General features: G+C 40.4%; 1 protein-coding gene across 2 annotated transcripts; it reads left to right on the forward strand.

Moving 5' to 3' along the window:
* The first annotated feature begins 1,476 nt into the window (after positions 1 to 1,476).
* Positions 1,477 to 24,666, forward strand: LOC139445110 (receptor-type tyrosine-protein phosphatase epsilon-like). 2 transcript variants are annotated; one of them, XM_071226204.1, is made up of 24 exons: positions 1,477 to 1,643; positions 2,438 to 2,500; positions 4,011 to 4,205; positions 4,436 to 4,621; positions 7,447 to 7,632; positions 9,103 to 9,255; positions 10,383 to 10,461; positions 11,037 to 11,083; positions 11,359 to 11,585; positions 12,220 to 12,313; positions 14,052 to 14,119; positions 14,319 to 14,355; positions 14,649 to 14,746; positions 15,018 to 15,146; positions 15,950 to 16,104; positions 16,554 to 16,689; positions 16,827 to 16,952; positions 17,140 to 17,212; positions 17,471 to 17,508; positions 17,643 to 17,759; positions 18,024 to 18,170; positions 18,433 to 18,587; positions 22,837 to 22,972; positions 23,396 to 24,666. In XM_071226204.1, the coding sequence occupies exons 1-24, from the start codon at positions 1,538 to 1,540 to the stop codon at positions 23,465 to 23,467; spliced, it is 2,823 nt and encodes a 940-aa protein (XP_071082305.1). In that variant the 5' UTR covers positions 1,477 to 1,537; the 3' UTR covers positions 23,468 to 24,666. The 2 variants fall into 2 exon arrangements, with proteins under 2 accessions (XP_071082305.1, XP_071082306.1); XM_071226205.1 differs by having other exon boundaries at positions 17,140 to 17,207; positions 17,469 to 17,508.
* Positions 24,667 to 26,272: the final 1,606 nt, after the last annotated feature.

Below are 26,272 nucleotides of genomic sequence, written 5' to 3' on the forward strand. Positions count from 1 at the left end.
ATTCCGGCTATAACACAAACATGTGTTTATGAATCACCATCTGCTTGTGATGACTTCAGGTAAAAGCAAGTTGTCATTGAAGTAACATTGAGAAATACTGTGCTGATTTAGATGGTGAATAGTCCTACACTATGCATTTTCCTTATATAAGCACACATTCCTCTCATATCCCATTACATGGGACACAGATAACACGGCTTATCGTACACTTTGTTGTCTACAACACATTTATTTGAGTACGGATAAGAATTTAGGGATGAACAACTTCTTTATTACAATTAAGTGCGACGTTTCGGTGTGGGTTCTAACACCGTTATCAAGCAAGTGATAGACAGAGTGTGGTTGACAAGTATATATACAGGTAGGAGGCAATGTTTATACTGTAGAGGAGATACACATGTATCAGATGTAATCATAGGGAGTGGAGAGGCCTGTTATGTACACACAAGGGTAGTGATGACGATCATCGGTGAAGTCAGTGACACGAACACAGGATGCAGCAAGTAATATAAACAACGGGATTATGGCTGATTGGGGTCTTTGATGAATTGATGGTACGCCGGGTTTATATAATAGCCTTGGTCATCTGCTGATACAACACACAGGGAACATATATGTTTGTTTCCAGCTTATAACGGCGGTCTGAAAATAATCGAGTCTGGACAGACAATCCAGTGATTGACATCATAAGCATCGATCTGTGCAATAAGATTGTTGTTGGTTGATTTGTTGTTTAACGACGCTCTCAGCGGTATTCCAGCAATGGCGGCGGTCTGTAAATAATCGACAGTCTGGACCAGACAAGGCCAGTGATTAATATCACGAGCATCGATTCACGCAATTGGGATCGACGACATGCATCAGCCAAGTCAGCGAGCCTCTACCACCCGATCCCGTTAGTCGCCTCTTACGACAAGCATAGTCGTCTTTTACGGCCCAGCATGTGTTGCTGAAGACCTATTCTACCGTGGATCTTCACGAGCCCTATGCAATAAGGATATGATGCCATGCATCAACCAAGTCAGTGAGCCTGACCACCCGAATCCCGTTAGTCGCCTCTTACGACAAGCATATTCGTCTCTTACGGCATGCATTGGTTGCTGGGAACATATATGGTTGGGTACATTAAAAGCGTGCATTAAAATGTGAGAACAGTAATATTAATGTCGAGAACAAAGCTTGCTTACAGACAAACGTAAACCTGGTTATCTTTCACGCTTGATAACAATCGCTACAGTTTAACAAGTCAAAGCTTGGTATCAGAATGGACCACCTTGTACACCACGACGCAGCCCGTAACCACACCTTTAATTCCCTTTCACAGCCTGTTGTTAACGATGTGTAATCTCGGTAATCTATTTATACAAGACATGGTGAGGTTATATTTCCTTGTAAGGAATATGCACTGGTTTACTAGTTAGGCAAGCTGCTGTGAGGAAGTGGGTTGGGTATAGACCTTACAAGGTGAAATGACTTTCATGGACCAGGTTGTGTAGATTCATTTTTGGTTCAATGTGCTGTTAATGTGTTTTATGGGATGGTCGTTGAAATTAATCAATTTAATATCTACAGCACGTTTGGAACCATGATTAGTCAACACTTCATTTTTTTCCTGATCCTGGTGCTGGTATGGTGTCCGCAAGGTGAGATATACGTGTCTATCACACACACACACACACACACACACACACACACACACACACACACACACACACACACACACACACACACACACACGCACACACAGAGAGAGATATATATGATGGCCACGCTGTTGGATAGTCGTCCAAGGCGCGATTCACTGTGCAGAGCTACGTCCCTTGGGCACACCAGAAACCTATGAGTTCGAATCCCGGCCCCGATAATGTTTCTCGGTTTATCAGTACCCTACTCGTGTTCGTAGGTTTCACGGAAGTGGTAAACGCCTGACACCTACATCACCTCGGGAATTCCGCCCACATTAAGCTGGCCCGCCGAGATATAACTGGAATGCTGTTAAAAGCGGTGTTAAACACAACTCACTCACACACTCACACGCACACACACTCACACGCACACAAACACACACGCGCATACACACTCACTCACTCACTCACTCACTCACTCACACACACACACACACACACACACACTACACTCACTCACGAACACACACACTCACTGAATAAACATACATTGCGCAACTTGCATTGTGTCTTGGACGTTTGTTGTCTAAGGAAATGATTCTTCATGTTATTAATCAATGTTTCTGCCGATATTCATATTCATCTAAACCTCGTGTATATAGAAATGTGGACATAACTTAAGGATAATACCTTCTTTATTGTACTGTGAAAGTAACGTTTCGGTATATATCCTTATACCGTTGTCATATTGACATTAATTGTGTCTACATTGACATCCGTCAAACATCTCATATACAATATATATGTTACAGTATCTGGTGAAGATGCGTGTCCCTGTGTGACTGGCTCCAACTGCCCCGAGAACTGTATCTTAGGTAATGTTAGTTGTGTGAAATATTTGTGTGTGACAATCAGATCTATATTGTGACTGTTATCGGACTCTCATAGTGGAAAGTCGAGTGTTAGTAGTGACGTGACAAGACGTCATAAGATATTATTCGACGGCCAGCCGATTTTGTATGAAAGACGAGGACTGGCGAATAAGATAAGAAGTTTGTTTAACATCTAATGATAAATCCTATTCCATGCCAGATGTACATCATTCAAAAATCTTTCACATATAAGGTTTTAAATCAGAAGCCTACGATATCCTTGTGCTTAAATTATGACAGCTATTGAGAGTTTATCGCTATAGATAACATTGACATATTAACCTGAAGTATTTTTATGAATATAGTATATATTTATAAAGATAAGCTAGATACACTACTTTCTAAACAAGTTTTTTTTTTACACGGATATTTGAAATCTATGCAAAGCTCTACTGCACGATTCCGATTTTAGAATAAATTCTTTCTGTACCAACGCATATTGTGATGGGAAGTTATATTCTTATGAGCACTGTTCCAGTTGTTGAGAGGTGGTTGGGTAGCCTAGTAGTTAAAGCGTTCGCTCGTCACGCCGAAGACCCGGGTTCGATTCCCGACATTGGTTTACTGTGTGAAGCCCATTTCTGGTGTGTCCTGTCGTGATATTGCTGGAATATTGCTAAAAGCGGCGTTAAACCATACTCACTTACTCCAGTTGTAGAACATTAACCAACTAATATTAAGTAATAAATGTATGCGCATTGAACGTTCATCGTGTTATGTATAGCCTCGAGACCCTACACTACTGAAAACACATTTCTTATCAAAACGAAGATGCCAGTGTTAAATAAATTAAATTGCAAAATGGATGCCAACGCGCAGGTCGCCATTAACGCTGTAACACACAGTATTAAAATAAATTAAAACATGCACTATACACTATGCAAAATATAATATGCAATTTACAACAATGCCTGCCATAAAAGTACTTTGCGATATACAGAGTCATATTTCTTTCATTCTAACTTCCATTCCTAACTTCCATCGTGATATTGCTGGAATATTGCTAAAAGCGGCGTAAAGCCATACTCACCCACCCCATTCATGCATTCTGTAACTTAGACAATAAGGCACCGATATTGGTACTTAACTAGAGCTGTATTGGATGTATTTTGATGTGTTGCCATACTTCTATATCACCGAAATTGCATAAAATACACAACGTTACGTATACAGTCTAACGACGGGATCATTAGCTGAACTATTCAATTTTCACTCACTATGTTAACACTCTTTTATACTTTGTTACACAGCGAAAACATTAAACTAACATTTTGATATCAGAGTACTTTTCGTTGAAACTTGAGATGTTTTCTGTTTTAGGTTTAGTGCAATGGCTGACGCCCCTAATGACTGTAGACGAGGATCTAACAGCAACAGAGGTTAACGCTGAAAGATGATACAACTTGTGACGTACTTAATATACAACCAATAATGATCATGTTTATTATTACAGTGAACATAGCCCCACAAGCAACGAGTTACCTTACATCTGTGAACAACAATAACTACACCATCACCGGCCAGGCAGCCTGGGTTACTGACCGTGTGACGTCAGGGTCGTGTGCATCAGTCTCGTCCCTATATCCGGCATGGAAGGCTGAGTTTGGACAGAATAGGACAGTCAACGAGATCAAGATCTTCTGGGAAGGTACAGTAACAATACCAGTGATGAAAGGGGCGCAAAATATCGAAAGGACATCAGCATAAAGGCAAGGGTTATCAGATAGTGACATATTAATATGGCATTAATATTGATTGGTTGTACTTTATATGAATCATATAGTTAAAAGAGCAGGCTTTGAACTGTATTATTGTTAACAGTAATAGTATATTCAACTGAACAGTATTTATTGCATGCAGTTTTCATATATATTCCAGGTCAACAGGATGACATATTTGTGTCTGTAGATGACAAAAGATGTCACACCGCGGACTCAAACTACACATGGATGTCAGAATACAACCTGGTCTGTGATGTACCACTGACGGGAAGCAACCTCCTGATGTATCGCCAGCCTACAGGAGAGATGCTGAATCTGAGTCTCTGTGAGGTCAAAATATATGGTAAATGTAATTATATGTACGAGGATTAATAATAGTGATAGTTATAAGAATATTCTCCTTGTCGTGTCCTTTTCAAATGACATCGGCATGTCCTTTGGACTCGACAAATGCAACATTCATGTTCTGAAACGTGGCAAGGTAGAAGAGGAAGGAACAGTCCGTTTACTTAGGGAAGGAGATACTGACCATCTCGTCAGGCCTATATGTACTTAGAGATGCAGGTTAGAGACATACTCCAGAATGCCAATATCAAGGAGAAACTTCGGGTTGAGTACCCATGTAGACTAGAGTTCAGTAAATACTAGCAATAAAGTTAAAGCCACACATACGTATGCGCTACCTGTCCTTTTAAATTCATTTGGTGTTGTTGATTTGACGAAACAAAAAATTCAGTGTATTGACACCCTCACTCGAAGAATCATGTCCGCATCGCTCTTCCCTCAATCGCTTTTATTTACCAATCATAATTTGAGGGCTTGGTCTGATTATCATAGAGTCTCCTCATGATAGAATTGTTTTGTGAACTTTTGCACACATATATTTATCTGATGATCCATTTATGAGGCATGTAAAGACTAATGAAGAAAACAAGGCATTCCACAGATTTCCTAAACGAGCCGAATTGGGGGACACAATCTCAATGTCAGTGTTGATTTTGTTGGTGGTTCTGTACTGCTGGACATGAACGTCAACCAAGAGAAATGCCTAATCAAATCGGACGGGACTCAGTTTTTCAAGGAGAGGCTATATGAACGACCACTGTATCATGTGCAGTGTGCTGAGAAGGCCGCTTGGACGAAGTCGGCTGGATTGTAAAGTGAAGCCGTCAATGTGTGATTTTGCATCAAAATGTGAAATGTAGATAATGCCATGAATTGAATTAGACTGTCCAACACATTGTCGGTGGATGTACAGCTTTGGCACAAACCCTGTATCTTAAGCGAAATGATGACATGCTTCGATCATTTTATTACCGTCTTCATCGTGCTTGTGGTTTTGACACAGAGGTCCATTAATGGTACGACCCAGAATATGTGGAGGGCGTCATGGAAAATGATAATTGTAAAATTCTTTGGAACAGGACCGTGTACATCCTTAGATTTTTCCAGGACAACATACCTGATCTTGTCCTTTTTGATAAATCTTATATAAATATTTATATTATTGAATTCTCTATCCCTTTTGACACTAATGTGATTGACAAGATTTAGGAAAAACATGGCAAATATGCGGACTTCGCCATCAAAGTTGTCACGCTTGCATCAAAAGTACCAAGTTGTCCGACTTCCCATTGTTCTTGGTGCCTTAGGTTTGGTACCTCCCAATCTGCATTTATTATCCCCCGCCACGAAGTGGAAGGGGGATGTAGGAATGGGTGCCGTCTGTCCGTCCGACCGTCCTTCCGTCCGTCACATTTCGTTTCCGGAGCAGATCTTGAAAACCGTACCATATTTCTTCACCAAACTTGGCACATAGATAGATCTCGTAGTAAACTGGTGCCTTTTGATAGTTTGGGATTTTTTAAAAAGTTATTTTTTTAGTTTCCATGGCAACGACTTTGAGTTAGACTGAAAATGGCAGTAGTCCTCGTTTCCGGAGCAGATCTTAAGAACCGTACCATATTTCTTCGTCATACTTGGCACATAGATAGGTCTAGTGGTGAACTGGTGCCTTTTGATAGTTTGGGATTTTTAAAAACAATATGTTTTTAGTTTCCATGGCAATGACATTGATTTAGACTGAAAATGGCAGTAGTCCTCGTTTCCGGAGCAGATCTTGAAAACCGTACCATTTTTCTTCGCCATATTTTGCTCATTGATAGGCCTAGTGGTGAACTGGTGCCTTTGGATAGTTTTGGATATTTTTAAAAGGTTATTTTTCGAGTTTCCATGGCAACGACTTTCATTTAGACTGAAAATGGAGGTAGTCCTCGTTTCCGGAGCAGATCTTGAAAAACGTAGTATATTTCTTTACAAAAAGGCCCAGTGAACATAGTTCACAGGAGCTAATGCATTGAGTATTTCATGCTTGTTTATTTTAATCTGTATATAATACTAATATACTGTTGTAGCTAGACACCTAAATGTTTATGAAGATTACAACTACATACGTTGCTTGATAATTATTGCATTTCTTATAATTGGAGAGTGGAAGGTTATAACCATCCTACAAATAAGATTTTACCGTTGATGATCACCCACTTGCTCACTCATTCACTCACTCACTCATTCACCTTAGGGGATGCTGTTTCTGTGAGGTTGAAATATATGACAATTTTAATTATATGAAAATATATGTACTCATTGTTAGAGACTTATATTAAGGCTAAAGCTACATACATGTACATAAGATAACAAATAAATAAAAGCAACAAAACCCTTTCCATGTTTGTAAGAAATGTTTGCTAAAAGCAGTCGATTGTACGAATTTGACTATATCAATAGCATGTGTTTGAGAAAGATGAAACAGGTCACCTTGATTAAGCTATAACCTACCTGTCTACGTTGACCATTCACTAAGGAATTCATTAACCTCCATTTAACGCATCGTGAAAGATATATCTACGTATAATGTGAGAGGCAAATCATAGTTATACTTTTGTGCAGTTCTATATCTTCAGTAAAATTTATGTTGATTGGAATCCGGTATATAATAGTTGGTTTTTGATCACTACGTTCTCTAGGACCAAGATGTTTCTATTCAGATGAATTGGTCACATCAGAAATATTGTTTCGTCGAAGCTACATATAAGTGTACAGACGATACATTTCATCCTTTTTCAGCTTTCCCGAAAGTAACATGTACTTTTATGTCTACTTCGACAGCTACTCCCACGCCACCAACATCCCCGATATTGTCTACAATATCAGTGATAGCATCATCGACGGTGAGTACAGACACTCCGACCACATCCACAACAAGCATCGTCTCCCCAACCGTTACACCTATTTCAACATCATCATCAAAGACGTCACATGCTGTCTCGACGCCTCAATCCGGTGCAAGTACAGGTCAGTGACAAGTCTTTTAAGAGGCTCAAGACTGATAGACAATGACTGAGGGAATACTGCTCGCATGTTGTAACTCTTTGCACCCTAAGCATAAACGAAAACTGCAGTGATTATATATTTGACATTACACTTGTCAAAAAAGCAGTGATTCAGAAAGAATCTCTTTGTTACTTGTCATGATGTGAGAAAATCGATTTCTAATATTTCTTTCAACTGGTAAATGACCACATAATAACAAATGAGATAAACGATTTCTATTATTTTTTTCAGTCGATAAATGGTCACATGATAACAAACATAGCGAAACAATGAACTGATTGACATTATATGTTTGTTCGTCTTTTGATGTGAAATGGTAGAACAACTATACACTCAGCCCCATAAAAACTACTTGTGAATGTCCTTTGAAATGGCTTTTGGGCAGGCTTCCAATGTACATCAGATAATACCCGAGAAGGTCCGGGGTAGAATAAGTCTTATGCAGTAACCCATGCTTGCAGTAAAAGGCGACTTTGCTTGTCATAAGAGGCGACTAACGGGATCGGGTGGTCAGGCTCGCTGACTTGGTTGATGAATATAATCGTATCCCAATTGCGTTGATCGATGCCCATGATGTCAATCACTGGATTGTCTGGTCCAGACTCGATTATTTACAGACCGCCATCATATAGCTTGAATATTGTTGAGTGCGGCGTTAATCAACAAACAAACATTAGATAAAGTAACAATGTTTGTTTAACTGAGCCCGTCTTGTGAAATGCATGCACATAACGTATTAATTCCATTTCATGTTTTTAAAATAATCTCTGAGAACATAGAAATTGTAGTTCTAAATGTCTGTCTTTCTGTTTACTTTAACGTTTCTTCCTTACAATTTTAGCAAATATCTTTCTTTTGTTCGGGTTTTATTGATTGTGTAAAAAGTTTCACAACAAAATATTAGCTTCATAACACTTTCCATATTCAAAAGAAATCCCTGCCAAAAGTAGAACGAGTTGTACGATTCCGACGATATCATAAGCATGTGTTCATGAATCACTATCAAATAGTGATGATAACGCATGTTTGTCATGTTTTTACATTATATGAACGTGTTGGTGTTTAACGCAGCTGTGAATATGGTTAAAGATGTATCAACGTTTAATGTGAGAGGCAAACCATAATTATACGTTTGTTTAGTTCTATATCTTCAGTAAAAATTATGTTAATTGGAATCATTAATCCGAGGCTTAACGCTTTCATTCTTGTAAAACTTCTAGTATATAATAGTTGGTATTTAGTCACGACGCTCTCCAGGACCAAGATGTTTCTATTCAGGTGACTTTGTCACATCAGAAATAGTGTTTCGTCCAAACTACAAATATGTGTAGACGATACATTCAGCTTTCCCGTAAGTAACATGTTCTTCTATGTCTACCTATACATCTATTCTCACACCAACAACATCCACGACATTATCTACAACCTCAGTGGATACCCCATCGATAGCATCTTCGACAGTGAGTACAGAAACAACGACCACATCAACAACAAGCCTCGTCTTCCCAACCGTTCCACCTATTTCAGCATCATCATCAAAGACGCCACGTGCTGATCCAACGCCTCCATCCGGTGCAAGTACAGGTCAGTTTTTTAAGAGGCTTAAAACTCATAGACAATGACTGTGGGAATAATTCTTGCAGGATGTAACTATTTGCACCCTAAGCATAAACGGAAGCTGTAGTGATCATAAATTTGACATTGCACTTGTCAAATAAGCAGTGATTGAGAAAGAATCACTTTGATCATGACATTTCACCTGTAAAATTATGAAATAGTTACTTGTTATGATGTGAGATAATCGATTTCTATTATTTCTTGCAACTGGTAAATGGCCACATAATAACAAACGTAGCGAAACAATGATCTAATTGCAATTTTTATTTGTTTATCTTTTGATGTGAAATGGTAGAACAAATATACACTCAGCCCTATACAAAACTACTTGTGCATGTCCATTGAAATGGCCTTTGCCTAACAATGCTTGTTTAACTAAGCCCCTGTCTTATGAAATGCATACACATAATGTATTTCCATTTCAAGATTTCAAAATAATCTCTCAGAACTAGAAATGTCTGTCTTTTTGTTTATGTTAACGCTTCATCCTCACATTTTAAGCATATATCTTTCTTTAGTTCGGGTAATTGATTTTGAAAAAAGTGTTAAAAAATATTAGCGGCAAAACCCTTTCCATATTCATAAAAACTCCCTGCCAAAAGCAGAACCGATTGTACGATTCCGACGATATCATGAGCATGTGTTCATGAATCACTATCAAATAGTGATGATAACTCATGTTTGTCACTAAAATGACCATACGTGTGCATGGTAGATATGAACTTGAATAACAATACATGCATACGTTTCATTTTTACACCTGTTGGAACTTGTTACGGCGGAAGATAAAGACTGATTTTTCTCTGACGTTGGCGTTTTGAAGTTGTATCACACATGCGATATAATTCTTAACGTTCTGGTTACATCAGGTTTTATATAAACTTGCTTAGAATCTAATATCTAATGACAAAATATTTCATATAGCAAATGTAAACCGATATACATTTTGAGTTGTTGAGTATGAGATATAAAGCGTTTTTCCAATATGTAACTGCTGTTAAATCACATTACACTGTGTTTAGTGTCCTCCATTTGCCCCCGTCCCTTCAACCAATGTAAAGCATGTCGGATACCGACGCCCATTTATTTCAAAGTTTCAGGGACGACGATAGGTGCAATAGTGGGAGTGGTCGTGCTGCTACTGATAATCATAGTACTGGCAGTTGTTTGCAGGTAAACCTCTACATGTCTACTTTGTACATGTTCATTGATATTCTCCTCACATGTCCATTTTAAATGTAATCGGCGGACACTATTTTTATCAGCTTACTTCCGCCACAGCAAACTTTACAATTCCTGTGCACCACCCAAGCTCTCTGTTGAGCAATGAATGCAATAATTCAATGAAAAAGTTGTGATTAAACTGGAGTTCATTCACATCCGTGTATTGAATAGTCAAGTTCAAACTCATTACAAAACTCTTATGTAATTAACCCACTTACATGTACACTTACTCCTCACACAGGAGCACCCCCTCCCCCCCCCCCCCCACACACAGAGACACACCCACTCTCACTCACCCACTCACTCACTCACTCACACTCTCACTCACCCACTCACTCACTCACTCACACTCACACACATTTACACATTTTGACAGATTTCGATCTAGTGTATCTGAAGAGTTATTCAATGTCTTGGTTTAAGTGTGTGTGTGTGTGTGTGTGTGTGTGTGTGTGTGTGTGTGTGTGTGTGTGTGTGTGTGTAATTATAGATGACTTATTTATAGATTTATTTTACTTTTGCAGAAAAAGGATTAAAGAAAAATACAACCCCTTGGATGCAGAGGCAAAAGGTGAGTGAGTGAGTGAGTGAGGGTGGGTGGGTGGGTGAGTGAGTGGGTGGGTGAGGGAGGGTATGTGAGTGAGTGAGTGAGTGAGTGAGTGAGTGAGTGAGTGAGTGATCATCAACGACAAACTTTTATGTTTAGGAAATATATAACCTTTCACTGCTCTACTCATGTTCACAGATATGATAAATATATGACATATATTATAATGATAATGATACGTTTCGTTTGTACATTGTATGAGGTTTTGATAATCGCGGTATATAAACATGTTTTTTCAGAGGCCGGCAAGAATCAAGCAATTGTGATCGACAAAGTCGACCAACCGAATTCCACTGTATTTGATCTTAATGAGTACCGAAGTGTGGAGCTTCCTGCTGACCCGGAAGCAGAACCTGCGTCTAGCACTGGAACCTCCAAGAGTCATATCCCAAGTGCTGTTAGTGTGACGGATCTCCCAAACTACATCAGTGAGAGGCTAGATTCCATAATCAGTACAGAGTACTCGGCAAGTACCCCACTTGTTACATCACGGTTAGGACATATAGACCGCCGTCATATGCCTGGAATATTGCAGAGTGCGGCGTTAAACAACAAACAATGAATAAGGACATAGAGATTAGTCTATTAATCGTTAGTCTGAAATTATCTGTATGACATTAACAGGGCCGGTGAAGTTTATTTAACGCCGTTGTGATCAATATATCAGTTATATCACGAACTGTCATCGAGAGGGGGAGGGGCTTAAGTGATGAAGGTCTAAGATTTTAAACTCTTTGGTGAGACCCATGAGCACGGTAATGATGCTGACAAAATCCCATAATCACGGCGAGTCTGTGATGCAAACTCACGATCCCCAGTTTCTGGCATGTCTGTGTGACCAAGCCCAGCAAGGCGAATGTACCACTGTTTGGCTTAAATATTAAGACATATTTAACTTATTGATAAATGACATAATTTTCTGCACTCAAAGTCATTATTGGGATTAGACTGAATGTACATATATTACAAACTGCTTTAAAGACATATCAGTGGAAGCAGAGGAAGGATATCATAAGCGACAGCAAAATGTAAGAAAAACTGCTATATATTTGATTCTGTTAAAATACGGGGTTTCAAATATGATTACCGCTCACTTTCAGATGATGCCGGCCGGTCTGAGAAACACGCATACCTATGTGACGGCAACAAGGGAGGGGAACCTGCACAAGAACCGTTACAAGAACCTTTTTGCATGTAACATATAATTTTACATAAGTTCTCAAGAAAATCATGGTGATCTCTTATATCCAGTTTGAATATATTACAATATCTTTACTATGAAGAAATGATACATATACAATCCACTGTGAGACACAATCGGGGCATTAATTCACTTGCCCTTGCATGTGTTTGGGTGCCACCGGTCGGGTAGGATAGGCCCATCTCCCGCCTGGTATAATCTCTGTTAGATATTAATTCATAAAAACATCTCCACGATATAGTCGGAATTGTACAATGGACTCTGGGTTCAGAGATTTCATATGATTAAGGAAAGAGTATTGTTGCTTGTATTGTCAGAGTATACTGAACTTCAAAAGTTCCTGTGACATTGAATAAGATTTAATGCAAAGTTATGTTTTATACAAAATCTGAAACAATTTCGGTTTGCAACAGATAAAAGACTCCTGTAAGTGTTCAAATGGTTTAATTTGCCATACTGACTTCAGAAAATGCGTGATTTCATATAAAAACATGAACATGTCCACCTCTGGTTGCGATGCAAGCAACACAAGCAACACATCTTCGTTTCATGGAATGGACCAGGCATCGCACAAAGTCCTGTGGGATATCTGTCCATATCTGCTGGAGCATGTTTCGAAGTTCTCATCCCATATGTGCTCGATTGGTGAGAGATCAGGGGAGCGAGCCGGCCAGGGGATGACATTCACGTTGTTTTGTTGAAGAGAATCCTTACCAAGTCGAGCAATATGAGGCCGGGCTTTGTCATGTTGAAAGGTAATGCCTTGGCCATGACGACACAAAAACGGTAGAACAACAGGGCCGATGATCTAGTCGCGGTAGCGCTGTCCATTGGGATTTCCCTCTACCACTATCAAACGGGTCCTCTGTATTGCTGTAATCCCACCTCATACCATAAAGAAAAGATCTTCTTCCATGACACAATGATTGACGTAACGTTCACCTCGACGTCGGTACACTCGAATCCGTCCATCGCTGTGGCTGAGGTGAAAACGAGACTCGTCAGTGAACAGAACTTGTCTCCACTGCATGGCTGTCCAGCATAGACCTGTCTGCACCACTGTAGACGTGCTTGATGGTGGTTTCCTGTCAAAATGGGACGTCTGGCGGGTCTTCTGGCGACAATCCCCGCACATCTAAGGCGACGACGTATGGTTTGTGAAGATATTCGTCGAAGGCCAGGGATGCTTCTTGCAGTCACTTTTGCTGGCTGGAATCGATTTCGTCGGTGTGTTGTTCGAATCCAGTTGTCTTGTCGATTATTGGTTACGCGTGGCCTGCCACTCCGAGGATGATCTCTGACGGCATTCGTCTGTTGCCAACGTTGCCATAAACACCAAATGGTGTTTCTGTGGACGTTGAATTGTCTTGCAACATCACGTTGACTCGATCCTGCTTCAAGCATACCAATGGCTCGCAGACGCTCATTTTCGGACAGTCGTGGCATTTCGTAATGTTAAATATTTGTGTAATTTTGTTGTTTTTCTGTAGCAGTTGCGTTTTTGTGACTTGATTCCATACATGTACTACAATATTGAAAACCAAACTTTACTTGTTTGACAAATACACTAAAATATTGGTGTCACAGGAACTTTTGTTGTTGAGTATATTATTTTGGTATCTTCATTCTTTAGACTTAGTACAATACATATGAATGTATTGATGCGTGAACATGTAATAATTTCTGTGCTTTCAAAATAAATACATCATCTTTATCATGTACTGACAACAGATGACGATTCACTGGTGCCTCTGCAGAACGAAGGTGGACCAGATTACATCAACGCATCCTACATACACGTAGGTAGAGAGGAGCGATAAGTTAACGATCTTACAGATATAAACCTATGGATGTAAATATCAAAGAATTCATTCAGGATTAAAACACGTTGATGCGTATGGTACGTATGGTAGTATGGTTCGTACGTTTTGTTACGAAACAACCCCAATTTCAGTTTCGTTCGTGAACTTGACAGAATAAACGTTTTTGTTCTTTCAGGGTTTTAAAAGTCCGCTGAAATTTATAGCTACGCAAGGTAGGATTTTCTTGTGTTTTACTTGTCCTGCTTATTGCCTGAGTAAGGAATGACAGAAACCTATGATCGTTCTTTCGATTTGCAGATTCTCCCTGAGTGTTATCCTTCTTGCATTATCTCTTGCCCGGGATTCTGGATTTTATGAAAGTGACTATACGTAATATGAAGCATTGCCCTCCATTTTGGTGACCAAAATTCCCCGCATTGGGCAAACATTAGATTTTCTCAGGGGAATTCATAAACATTTTAACCAGCTGTATGAACATAACTGGTTCCTACAAAATTATCTGCAGGTCCTATGAATTCGACAGTCGTCGATTTCTGGCGCATGGTCTGGCAGGAAGGATCCCGTGAGATCGTCATGCTCACCAATCTCTTGGAACAAGGCATGGTGCGTGTATAAAATATTCTCAATGTATGAATGCTACTCTTTCGAGGTAAAGGCAATAAACAATACACATTTTGCATTCGTCAAGATAATTGAAAAAGATGATCAGACATAAAGTGTCAATCTAAACAGTACAACTGTCAATGGCAAATAAGCAATTTATCTAGTTTCATTTAGTGCACGCTGATTTAATATGTTGTATTAAACAGTCCATAGTTACACATTAAAGAGTGCAATGGCATCTCTTCTGAATGAAGTGTGACTATATTTTCAGCACAAGTGCCACATGTATTGGCTAGCAAAAGGACAACGTGGGAGTTTTGGCAACATCAACGTGACACAGGAGAAGGCTATAGAACTGGCTCACTATACAGTCCGAATCTTCTCGTTGCATCACCGTAAGGTACGAGTGATAGAGGTTCGCTGTACCAATGTTCAGAACTCCCGTTCCGAGGAAAGTCTAATATCACAGTAGGACAAAGTGACATAGAACCCCAGTCTCATGGATCATGTACGTATTTTGTCATGACGTTGGTCCGAGATGTTTACCATTTTGGTCAAATCCACGAAAGCCATTCAGAGCGAACCTGGGATTCGAACCCTCGATTATCGGTTTCTGGCAAGAAAACTGGACGTAGCTCGTTTAACGCGGTGTATGTAAATAAATCATTCAGCTGTTCATATTTCTTTTAAAAATCAATAAGTATTAGTGATGTTAATTACACACTTATTGAGCCACGGATTGGATTACCTCCCCCACTGCCCTGTGAAGATCCGGGGTAGCATAGATCTTCAGCAATCCATGCTTGCTGTAAAAGGCGACTATGCTTGTCGTAAGAGGCGACTAACGGGATCAGGTGGTAGAGGCTCGCTGACTTGGTTGATGCACATCATCGTATCCCAATTGCGTGGATAGATGTTCATGATGTCGATCATTGGATTGTCTGGTCCAGACTCTCGATTATTTACTGACCGCTGTTATATAGCTGGTATATTGCCGAGTGCGGCGTTAAACAACCAACCAACCAACAACAACCTTTTTGCATATATCGATGCTTATGATGTCAATCACTGGATTGACTGGTCCAGTCTCGATTATTTTCAGACAAAAAGCAACAACAACCTCTCCCATAGTCTTTATTCAGCTGCATAACCAAAACTTACTCACTCACTCCTTATTCAGTTTCCTGAATGGCATGTTTTCAGGACGATACTCGACGTGAGGTGACCCAGTACCACTTCACAGCGTGGCCAGACCATGGAGTTCCTACAGCGCCCTCTCTCGTCAGTTTCTGGAGACACGTTAATACACGCAGTCAGCCAAATGACGGACAAGCTGGACCAATAATTGTACACTGCAGGTACGACTGTATTGTATTTGTTATTCAGTGTTTTTCATATCCAAATGAGGCTTAGACAAAAATGTATTTCCTATATACATAAAAGATTGAAGTTACGCGAAGTTAGTAGTGTTGTTAGTTATAATATTGGTGTTAGTTGTTGTTGACCAGAATTGAATTTGATCAGATTTTATCATACATGACAGTAATTTATTCGAACATTCGTCGAACCGGGAATATATCAATACGATGACGATGATCATCGCCCTACATGAAAGTTAGTAATTGCAAGTAAGTGCTCCATTCTGATAAGTGATACCAACTGAATAGAAAAGCAGCTGAAGAGGAAACAGAATCTTTTGATTGAACCGTTAAGTATTAAGCCAACCATTGAGTAACAGATGGTCTCAACCTGTGGAAGGCGACTACTGGAACGTCACTATTGAAAGATCTATTTCTTTGTCCACTAGTGCGGGAGTCGGTCGGACAGGGACCTACATCGGTCTTGACATTCTGATGAATGAGGCGCTAGTGGAGGAGAAACTGAACTTCTTCATGACTGTCCTCAACATGAGGGAAAATAGGCTGAACATGGTCCAGACACAGGTGTGGTAGACACGACATGTCATTTCCAGATATTAAATGCTCCCTCATGATTTTCTTAGATGCAAAATCATGAACATAAACCATAGATTCTTTATTATGTGCAGTGTATTGAGAATGTCTGTCGGCCTTTGTTTCAGGGGCAGTATAAATTCCTCCACTGGGCTGTTCTTGAGGCTCTCCTCTGCAGGAATACGCCGGTGATGGCCAGTGAACTGCCTTCTATGTTGGATCCAGACAACAAAGAAATTCAGGGAGAATACAAGGTGATAATGTATAACATTGTTCCGTCACACAGAACGAATCGTGATGCAATGTGGAGAAACAGGTTTAACGTCTGAGATAATATTAAGGGAAGAATATGATCAGAAATATAACAATATTACACCCAAACACCTAAGCTTTACAAATACTTTAATTTGTCGTAAATGGGAATATTGGATTTTTTTCTAGAATTTGGAAGTGATGATGTCTCTCCAGGGAGACCAGAAGACTGATGGAAAGCCAGATCTCACACAAACAGATGGTACAACAAATGATGCACCTGAATTCAAAAGCCGTTCACAAACACTTTTGTAGTTAACGTATATATCAATGTCTAAAATGTTTGCTCATTTAAATCCAAAATAGCTGTTTACAGAATGGAAATGTACTGATGTAGAAATTAAACCTACACGTGTAAAGGGTAGTTACAGAGTTACAAAAAACACATTGTTTTCATTTAGTTTTTATTCCCTTTACCTTGCATGGTTTGCGAAATTAACATGCATATGTTTCTGTGTAGGTGATGACCTATTCAATCCGAATACAACATCTCTGCCGGTATGTACTGAAAAAAACTATTTTTTCATCGCGGATTTTGGTTATTAATATTATGTAAAGTAAATACACGGAGAAATCAATCATATGATTCCAATTGCATGAACGTATAATTTCTATTTTGCTTTTAACCCCAGTCGTATCACAACAAGAAGGGTTTCCTCCATATAGGACTAGTTAAGGAACCTTCTCCCGAAGAACTCTGGCGCGTGATATGCAGGAACAATACTGTTACCATCATCACCATCAACCAGGTATGTCAGTCTCAAAGCAAATCATAAGAAACGAAATCCCTGGATACCTCATTGCCTATCATTATCCAGTTGTGCATCTGAAACATCTGGGAAAACTGAAATTAATACCAATGTGTTTCTTTTCTAGTTTCAAACCTGATTCAAATAGTGTTGTATAGCTCTATTAATGTTATATTTTCATCGGGCTATTTTGTAGTGTGTCTCGGCCCAATGAACATTTATGAGTTAATCTCCCTGTAACTGTTATTATGTCTGTCCGTCAAGACATCCTCTGATGCCACGCCAAAGGATGTAGGAACATCGTTGACATTAGGAGAGTTTCAAGTGACCTTGACCTCTGCCGAAGACGTTTCTAAAGGTGTGACAGAGAAGAAGCTGACGGTCAAAACAGAGACAATGCAGCCATTTGGGGTATGTCAAATTCATACAAATGTCTCTGACAGTGAGATGATTGGCTGTCGTATTGTGATGTTGTTATTTAATCATTTCAAGTTATTTCAGAGACAATGCAGCCATTTGTCGTTTCACAAATGCTTTAAAACGATTCTTTCTGAGATATGATTGGCTGTCGTTTTGTCATTTTCATTATTAAGCCATTTCAAACCAGAAAAATTAGGTTTAATGATGTATGAAATGCTTGGTTCATGTGTTAATTTTGGTCAATATATTACAGGACAGTGGATCGGGTGTGACGTCTATCACCATGTACAATCTCGACTCCCCATCTACAGAACGTTACTTCGACAAGGCCCAACTGTTGGTTCTCATAGAGCTTCTGACTGAACGTCAACACATCAGTGGGCGCCATCCGGTTATCCTTCAGTGTCGGTAGGTCATGGTTATCCTGTTAGTGTCAGTGGGTCTTGTACTTCAGTCAGCCTTTTACACTTCAGTGTCGGTAGGTCATGGTTATCCTGTTAGTGTCAGTAGGTCTTGTACTTCAGTCACCCTTTTACACTTCAGTGTCGGTAGGTCATGGTTATCCTGTTAGTGTCAGTAGGTCTTGTACTTCAGTCACCCTTTTACACTTCAGTGTCGGTAGGTCATGGTTATCCTGTTAGTGTCGTTAGGTCTTGTACTTCAGTCACCCTGTTATATACTGCAGTGTCGGTAGATATCAGTTCTTCAGTCACCCTGTTATGCTGCAGTGTCGGTAGATATCAGTTCTCCAGTCACCCTGTTATACTTCAGTGTCGGTAGATATCAGTTCTTCAGTCACCCTGTTATACTTCAGTGTCGGTAGATATCAGTTCTCCAGTCACCCTGTTATACTTCAGTGTCGGTAGATATCAGTACTTCAGTCACCCTGTTATACTTCAGTGTCGGTAGATATCAGTCTTTCAGTCACCCGGTAATACTGCAGTGTCGGTAGATATCAGTTCTTCAGTCACCCTGTTATACTTCAGTGTCGGTAGATATCAGCACTTCAGTCACCCTGTTATATACTGCAGTGTCGGTAGATATCAGTTCTTCAGTCACCCTGTTATACTTCAGTGTCGGTAGATATCAGCACTTCAGTCACCCTGTTATATACTGCAGTGTCGGTAGATATCAGTGCTTCAGTCACCCTGTTATAGTTCAGTGTCGGTAGATATCAGTTCTTCAGTCACCCTGTTATACTGCAGTGTCGGTAGATATCAGCACTTCAGTCACCCTGTTATACTTCAGTGTCGGTAGATATCAGTTCTCCAGTCACCCTGTTATACTGCAGTGTCGGTAGATATCAGCACTTCAGTCACCCTGTTATACTTCAGTGTCGGTAGATATCAGTTCTCCAGTCACCCTGTTATACTTCAGTGTCGGTAGATATCAGTACTTCAGTCACCCTGTTATACTGCAGTGTCGGTAGATATCAGTTCTTCAGTCACCCTGTTATGCTGCAGTGTCGGTAGATATCAGTTCTCCAGTCACCCTGTTATACTTCAGTGTCGGTAGATATCAGCACTTCAGTCACCCTGTTATACTTCAGTGTCGGTAGATATCAGCACTTCAGTCACCCTGTTATACTGCAGTGTCGGTAGATATCAGCACTTCAGTCACCGTGTTATACTTCAGTGTCGGTAGATATCAGCACTTCAGTCACCCTGTTATACTTCAGTGTCGGTAGATATCAGCACTTCAGTCACCCTGTTATACTTCAGTGTCGGTAGATATCAGCACTTCAGTCACCCTGTTATACTTCAGTGTCGGTAGATATCAGTTCTCCAGTCACCCTGTTATACTTCAGTGTCGGTAGATATCAGTACTTCAGTCACCCTGTTATACTTCAGTGTCGGTAGATATCAGTACTTCAGTCACCCGGTAATACTTCAGTGTCGGTAGATATCAGTTCTCCAGTCACCCTGTTATACTTCAGTGTCGGTAGATATCAGTACTTCAGTCACCCTGTTATACTGCAGTGTCGGTAGATATCAGTTCTTCAGTCACCCTGTTATGCTGCAGTGTCGGTAGATATCAGTTCTCCAGTCACCCTGTTATACTTCAGTGTCGGTAGATATCAGTTCTTCAGTCACCCTGTTATACTTCAGTGTCGGTAGATATCAGTTCTCCAGTCACCCTGTTATACTTCAGTGTCGGTAGATATCAGTACTTCAGTCACCCTGTTATACTTCAGTGTCGGTAGATATCAGTTCTTCAGTCACCCTTTTATACTGCAGTGTCGGTAGATATCAGTTCTTCAGTCACCCTGTTATACTGCAGTGTCGGTAGATATCAGCACTTCAGTCACCCTGTTATACTTCAGTGTCGGTAGATATCAGTCTTTCAGTCACCCGGTAATACTTCAGTGTCGGTAGATATCAGTTCTCCAGTCACCCTGTTATAGTTCAGTGTCGGTAGATATCAGTTCTTCAGTCACCCTGTTATACTGCAGTGTCGGTAGATATCAGCACTTCAGTCACCCTGTTATACTTCAGTGTCGGTAGATATCAGTTCTCCAGTCACCCTGTTATACTGCAGTGTCGGTAGATATCAGCACTTCAGTCACCCTGTTATACTTCAGTGTCGGTAGATATCAGTTCTCCAGTCACCCTGTTATACTTCAGTGTCGGTAGATATCAGCACTTCAGTCACCCTGTTATACTTCAGTGTCGGTAGATATCAGTCTTTCAGTCACCCGGTAATACTTCAGTGTCGGTAGATATCAGTTCTCCAGTCACCCTGTTATACTTCAGTGTCGGTAGATATCAGTCTTTCAGTCACCCGGTAATACTTCAGTGTCGGTAGATATCAGTTCTCCAGTCACCCTGTTATACTTCAGTGTCGGTAGATATCAGTCTTTCAGTCACCCGGTAATACTTCAGTGTCGGTAGATATCAGTTCTTCAGTCACCCTGTTATACTTCAGTGTCGGTAGATATCAGCACTTCAGTCACCCTGTTATATACTGCAGTGTCGGTAGATATCAGTTCTTCAGTCACCCTGTTATACTTCAGTGTCGGTAGATATCAGCACTTCAGTCACCCTGTTATATACTGCAGTGTCGGTAGATATCAGTGCTTCAGTCACCCTGTTATAGTTCAGTGTCGGTAGATATCAGTTCTTCAGTCACCCTGTTATACTGCAGTGTCGGTAGATATCAGCACTTCAGTCACCCTGTTATACTTCAGTGTCGGTAGATATCAGTTCTCCAGTCACCCTGTTATACTGCAGTGTCGGTAGATATCAGCACTTCAGTCACCCTGTTATACTTCAGTGTCGGTAGATATCAGTTCTCCAGTCACCCTGTTATACTTCAGTGTCGGTAGATATCAGTACTTCAGTCACCCTGTTATACTGCAGTGTCGGTAGATATCAGTTCTTCAGTCACCCTGTTATGCTGCAGTGTCGGTAGATATCAGTTCTCCAGTCACCCTGTTATACTTCAGTGTCGGTAGATATCAGCACTTCAGTCACCCTGTTATACTTCAGTGTCGGTAGATATCAGCACTTCAGTCACCCTGTTATACTGCAGTGTCGGTAGATATCAGCACTTCAGTCACCGTGTTATACTTCAGTGTCGGTAGATATCAGCACTTCAGTCACCCTGTTATACTTCAGTGTCGGTAGATATCAGCACTTCAGTCACCCTGTTATACTTCAGTGTCGGTAGATATCAGCACTTCAGTCACCCTGTTATACTTCAGTGTCGGTAGATATCAGTACTTCAGTCACCCTGTTATACTTCAGTGTCGGTAGATATCAGTTCTTCAGTCACCCGGTAATACTTCAGTGTCGGTAGATATCAGTTCTCCAGTCACCCTGTTATACTTCAGTGTCGGTAGATATCAGTACTTCAGTCACCCTGTTATACTGCAGTGTCGGTAGATATCAGTTCTTCAGTCACCCTGTTATCCTGCAGTGTCGGTAGGTCATAGTTATCCTGTTAGTGTCAGTAGGTCTTGTACTTCAGTCACCTTGCTATACTGCAGTGTCGGTAGGGCGTTGTCCCTCAGTCACCATCTTATGCTCAATTGTCGGTACCCCTTAGTCCTTCAGTCCAGACCATGCTCCAGAGGCGCCATGTGTAAGTGGCTCAGTCACTCAGTTATACCCAAGTGTCAGTGTACACCTGTACCTGTAACACATGCAGTCACTACGTTGAAACCTTCAGAGTATTTTCCATTTCATTTAACGAACACGTAATTGATATAATAGTCAGAATGTAAAGTGGATGTTGAGTGTTTTTCCGTTTGTCCTGCAATTTCCAACTAATCTGTCTCAACAAACAAAACGTAAGTTCAGGAAACAGGAAGCCCGTCGTAAACCTTTTCAAAATTCACAATGGTGACATTCTAAAAAACAAACAAAATTAAAAACTGTCACTATATTTGTGGTTAAAGAACAAATTTCAAGATTCCTGTAATGACTGCTTCCACTCTGGTGGCAACGGTGTTACCAGGATTGTAACGAAAATGTCAAGCTCTCCGAAGGAGCTTAGAGTAGTTGCTAATAATCAACTTTTACCCGACGACTATGTCAAACACTTAGTTTGAAAACCTCATGATACCAATGGCCTTCTTGTCACCTGACAGGTAGGAGACACTTTACACATATTTTTCTTGTTGTCGTTGATATCGAATGCATTGTTTCAACACCAGAGACGATCCGAGGAAGTGCAGCCTGTTTGCCGCTGCAGTCAATGTTGTGAGCAGTCTGAGACTTGAAAAGGAAGTGGACATCTACTTGACTGTCCGGGAGATACAGTGTAGAAATGGGCAGCCCGTTGCCTCGCTTGTAAGCACAATTTTCATGTTTTGTTAACATCTTTGTATGATAGAGCTGTTTGGCGACGCTTTGAACAATATAGGAGTTATACCACGGTGTTTCAGGACCAAGACGTCACACCTAGACATATTCCACGTCAGTGAAAATAAAAGCGAAAAAAGCCATGATTTTAATAATCATAAGAAATCTTTGCTCAAACCAGAATAAGTTGTACGATTCAGAGAATACGGTATGCAAGTTTATATATAATCAGCATCAATTAGTGGTGAATGTGAGCGTATCATGACCAGCTAGTGGCACCCGTCATACACACATGCAACAGCAAGACAAGAACGGATGTCATGCTGACAAACTTAAAAAATATAATCACGGCGAACTGGTTCATCATAAATGTGGGATGTGACTGGAAAAACTCTCTTCTTTGTTACACAGGAGGACTACAGATACCTGTACGAGTTAGCCAGTCATCAGCTGCAGTCTACAAACCCCTTCACCAACAACTAATTCTCGACGGGCACCACGAATCTTTTTATATACCACTTTATGTTTGTTCAATGTCTTAGTGTTACATATCGAATTCACTGATGAATGCGTGTTTGTCAAATGTACCGTGATATTGATGAAATGTTACTAAAAGCAGCGTAACGCCGGACTCATGGAAATGCACTATATACTTTTCTGTCTGAAAAGTATGACAAATTGTATGTTGCTCAAACATTCAGTGAACTGGTTACCGTTGACTCGCCTGATACGTTCATAACTGCATAAGCATCCAATGAAACTTGAATATCTTCCTTCTGGATGTTACCTACAACAATATGTGCATGTTTAATCTACTTCCGAAACCTTGACTGAGTCAGGAAGTGGTGAAATAAAACAAATGTTCTTCTAGTATAAGTCTTAGTTTAAAGTTCTAATTCTAGTACGTTTTGGGATCCCAAACGGGATTCTTATATATATAACAAGTGAATTCATCAGATATACAAGTATTAAATATACAACAACAAAACAGAATCCAGATATTCGTGCTTGTCAAAACTCCTTTATCCATACAAGATCTTTCGCCGTTCAACGGCTCTTCAGTTGTTGTTTTTGTATAATCCACACTCTCAGAATGTGTCACCTTATCGCCAGCACACGAAGTCAGTGATCAAACCCAATCAGTCACCGAGGATTGTATAGATATGGAAGTCCGAAAACTGGTAGTCTGGATCATGTGCTTTGTGTACCCCTCAGACAAGTGTACTTTGTGTACCCCTCAGACAAGTGTACTTTGGCACGGCCCCTATGGCCGAAAGACTTGAATACGCATTGCTTTTTAAAAAGCAATTATTTTATTTTATTTTATTTAAAGATTTATATAAATGTTTTGTGCCTCAATTGCTGATTCAATACTATGCATTTCTTCTTGTTTCTATTTTAGCCTTTTCAGACACCTATTTTGTCTGACAGTGCCTTGTTTCTGACCGGGGGCGGTCGGGTAGCCTAGTGGTTAAAGCGTTCGCTCGTCACGCCGAAGACCCGGGTTCGATTCCCGACATGGGTACAATGTGTGAAGCCCATTTCTGGTGTCCCCCGCCGTGATATTGCTGGAATATTGCTAAAAGCGGCGTAAACCAAACTCACTCATTGTTTCTGACCGCTTTAGTGTACACACGATATTATACCTTCACATCTGTTACCAATAAAGACTCTGCAGAGCTGCTTCCTTTAGTCGTGCCTGAACAGTACGTTACATCGAATCGCAAAATCGGCCTGACTATGATTCTTGGTTTGTCAGCACGATAGCCATGCTCGTTTGGTTTCACGTGCATCACCTTGGACCTTTCTGACACATGATGCGACATGCCATGACATGACTGTTATACCCATCTCACTCGCTTGCTAATGCTCTTTAACCTTAGGGGCCACGAGTTGCCAGGTTGTCTAAGGCGCCGCCAATCGCTGTGCAGAGTTACGTCCCGAGTTACGATGACGTTTCTAAGTTTGGGAGCACCATACCCGTGCTTATGGGTTTCAGTGGTAAAGTGAGACCAGCATCACTTAGGGATCTTCTCCCACACGCGATGATGTAGTTAGAATATTGTGCAAAGCGTCGTTTAACCCAACTCACGCATTCAATCACTCTCTATCCTGAAACGCAAGACTGATAACGCCTAATATTTCCGCGAATAAACTAGACTGTGAATATGTGTCGGCTCATACAACTGCTTATCAAAATGTTTTGAATGACATTTAGAGTCGCAATAACTTTCCTGGTGCAGTACGGCCTTGTGCATTTGACATTTTGTCAACTGTTGTATAGTTGCTTTATATGATGCAGGTCCCAGTAAAGCCTCACCATAATGAGTTGGATTAAATGTCGCTTTGCACACTAGTTTGGTTGTATCAGGACGTAATACAGGTGTGAGAGACCACGTGCCACACAGCACCATGTCCCAACCTGTCGATCGGTATTTGTTTTGTGTGTTTGTTGTCTTGCAGACTATGGTAACTTAGAATTTTGTGTTTGTTGTTTTAAGCCGCACATTATTCCAGCTATCAGACGGCAGTCTCTAAATAGTCGAGTTTGGACCAGTCAACCCACTGATTGACATCATGAGCATCACCATGTGTGTTGAGGTATGCATGAAGGAAAGGAGATGCAATGCAAATATATTGAGAAACATGTATGCATGTACGAAAATAATGTACAATGCATATATATGAAGCTATGCATGTATGAAAAGGAGATGATTACATGTTTGTTCAATTCGGTTTATTTTCGTAAGTAGACCATCGGCCCATAGTTGTATTACAAAGGACGTGATGTACACAGCTGTTATTGTTGTGACAATAATGTACTACGAAGTGACATCGCTTGATAGATATAGATAGCTAGACGTTCAATTACTTTACAATCAGTTGTAGACATAATGATATTAAATTTTTGTTTGGTCGGATATTCTCAAAAATTTTGTGGTAAGTGATCCACGCGTAGCTTGTTATAACCGGAGCAAACTAACAAGAAATGATACTCGTCCTCCACATACCCAGCATTACAAACACAACATAGTCTTCGGTTACGTGGGATATCAGGTATCTCCCAGTTTCAACACACAGCTGATGCGAAAAACATCTAAACCGAGCTAGCGCCACTTTCAATTTACTGACGGTCACGCAGCTAAGAAACAACTATGTACCAAACGATACCTTGAATAGAGAATAAGAGAAAGATTTACTACCCTTTACCAGAAGACTATGCCAATCCTGTTCATAACTACATTTCAGACGCGACATAAATTCTGTCAAAAACGAATGAGGATGACT

The sequence above is a fragment of the Haliotis cracherodii genome, unplaced genomic scaffold (assembly GCF_022045235.1).
Source record: "Haliotis cracherodii isolate W230 unplaced genomic scaffold, xgHalCrac1.p SCAF_6, whole genome shotgun sequence".
Lineage (NCBI taxonomy): Eukaryota > Metazoa > Mollusca > Gastropoda > Lepetellida > Haliotidae > Haliotis > Haliotis cracherodii.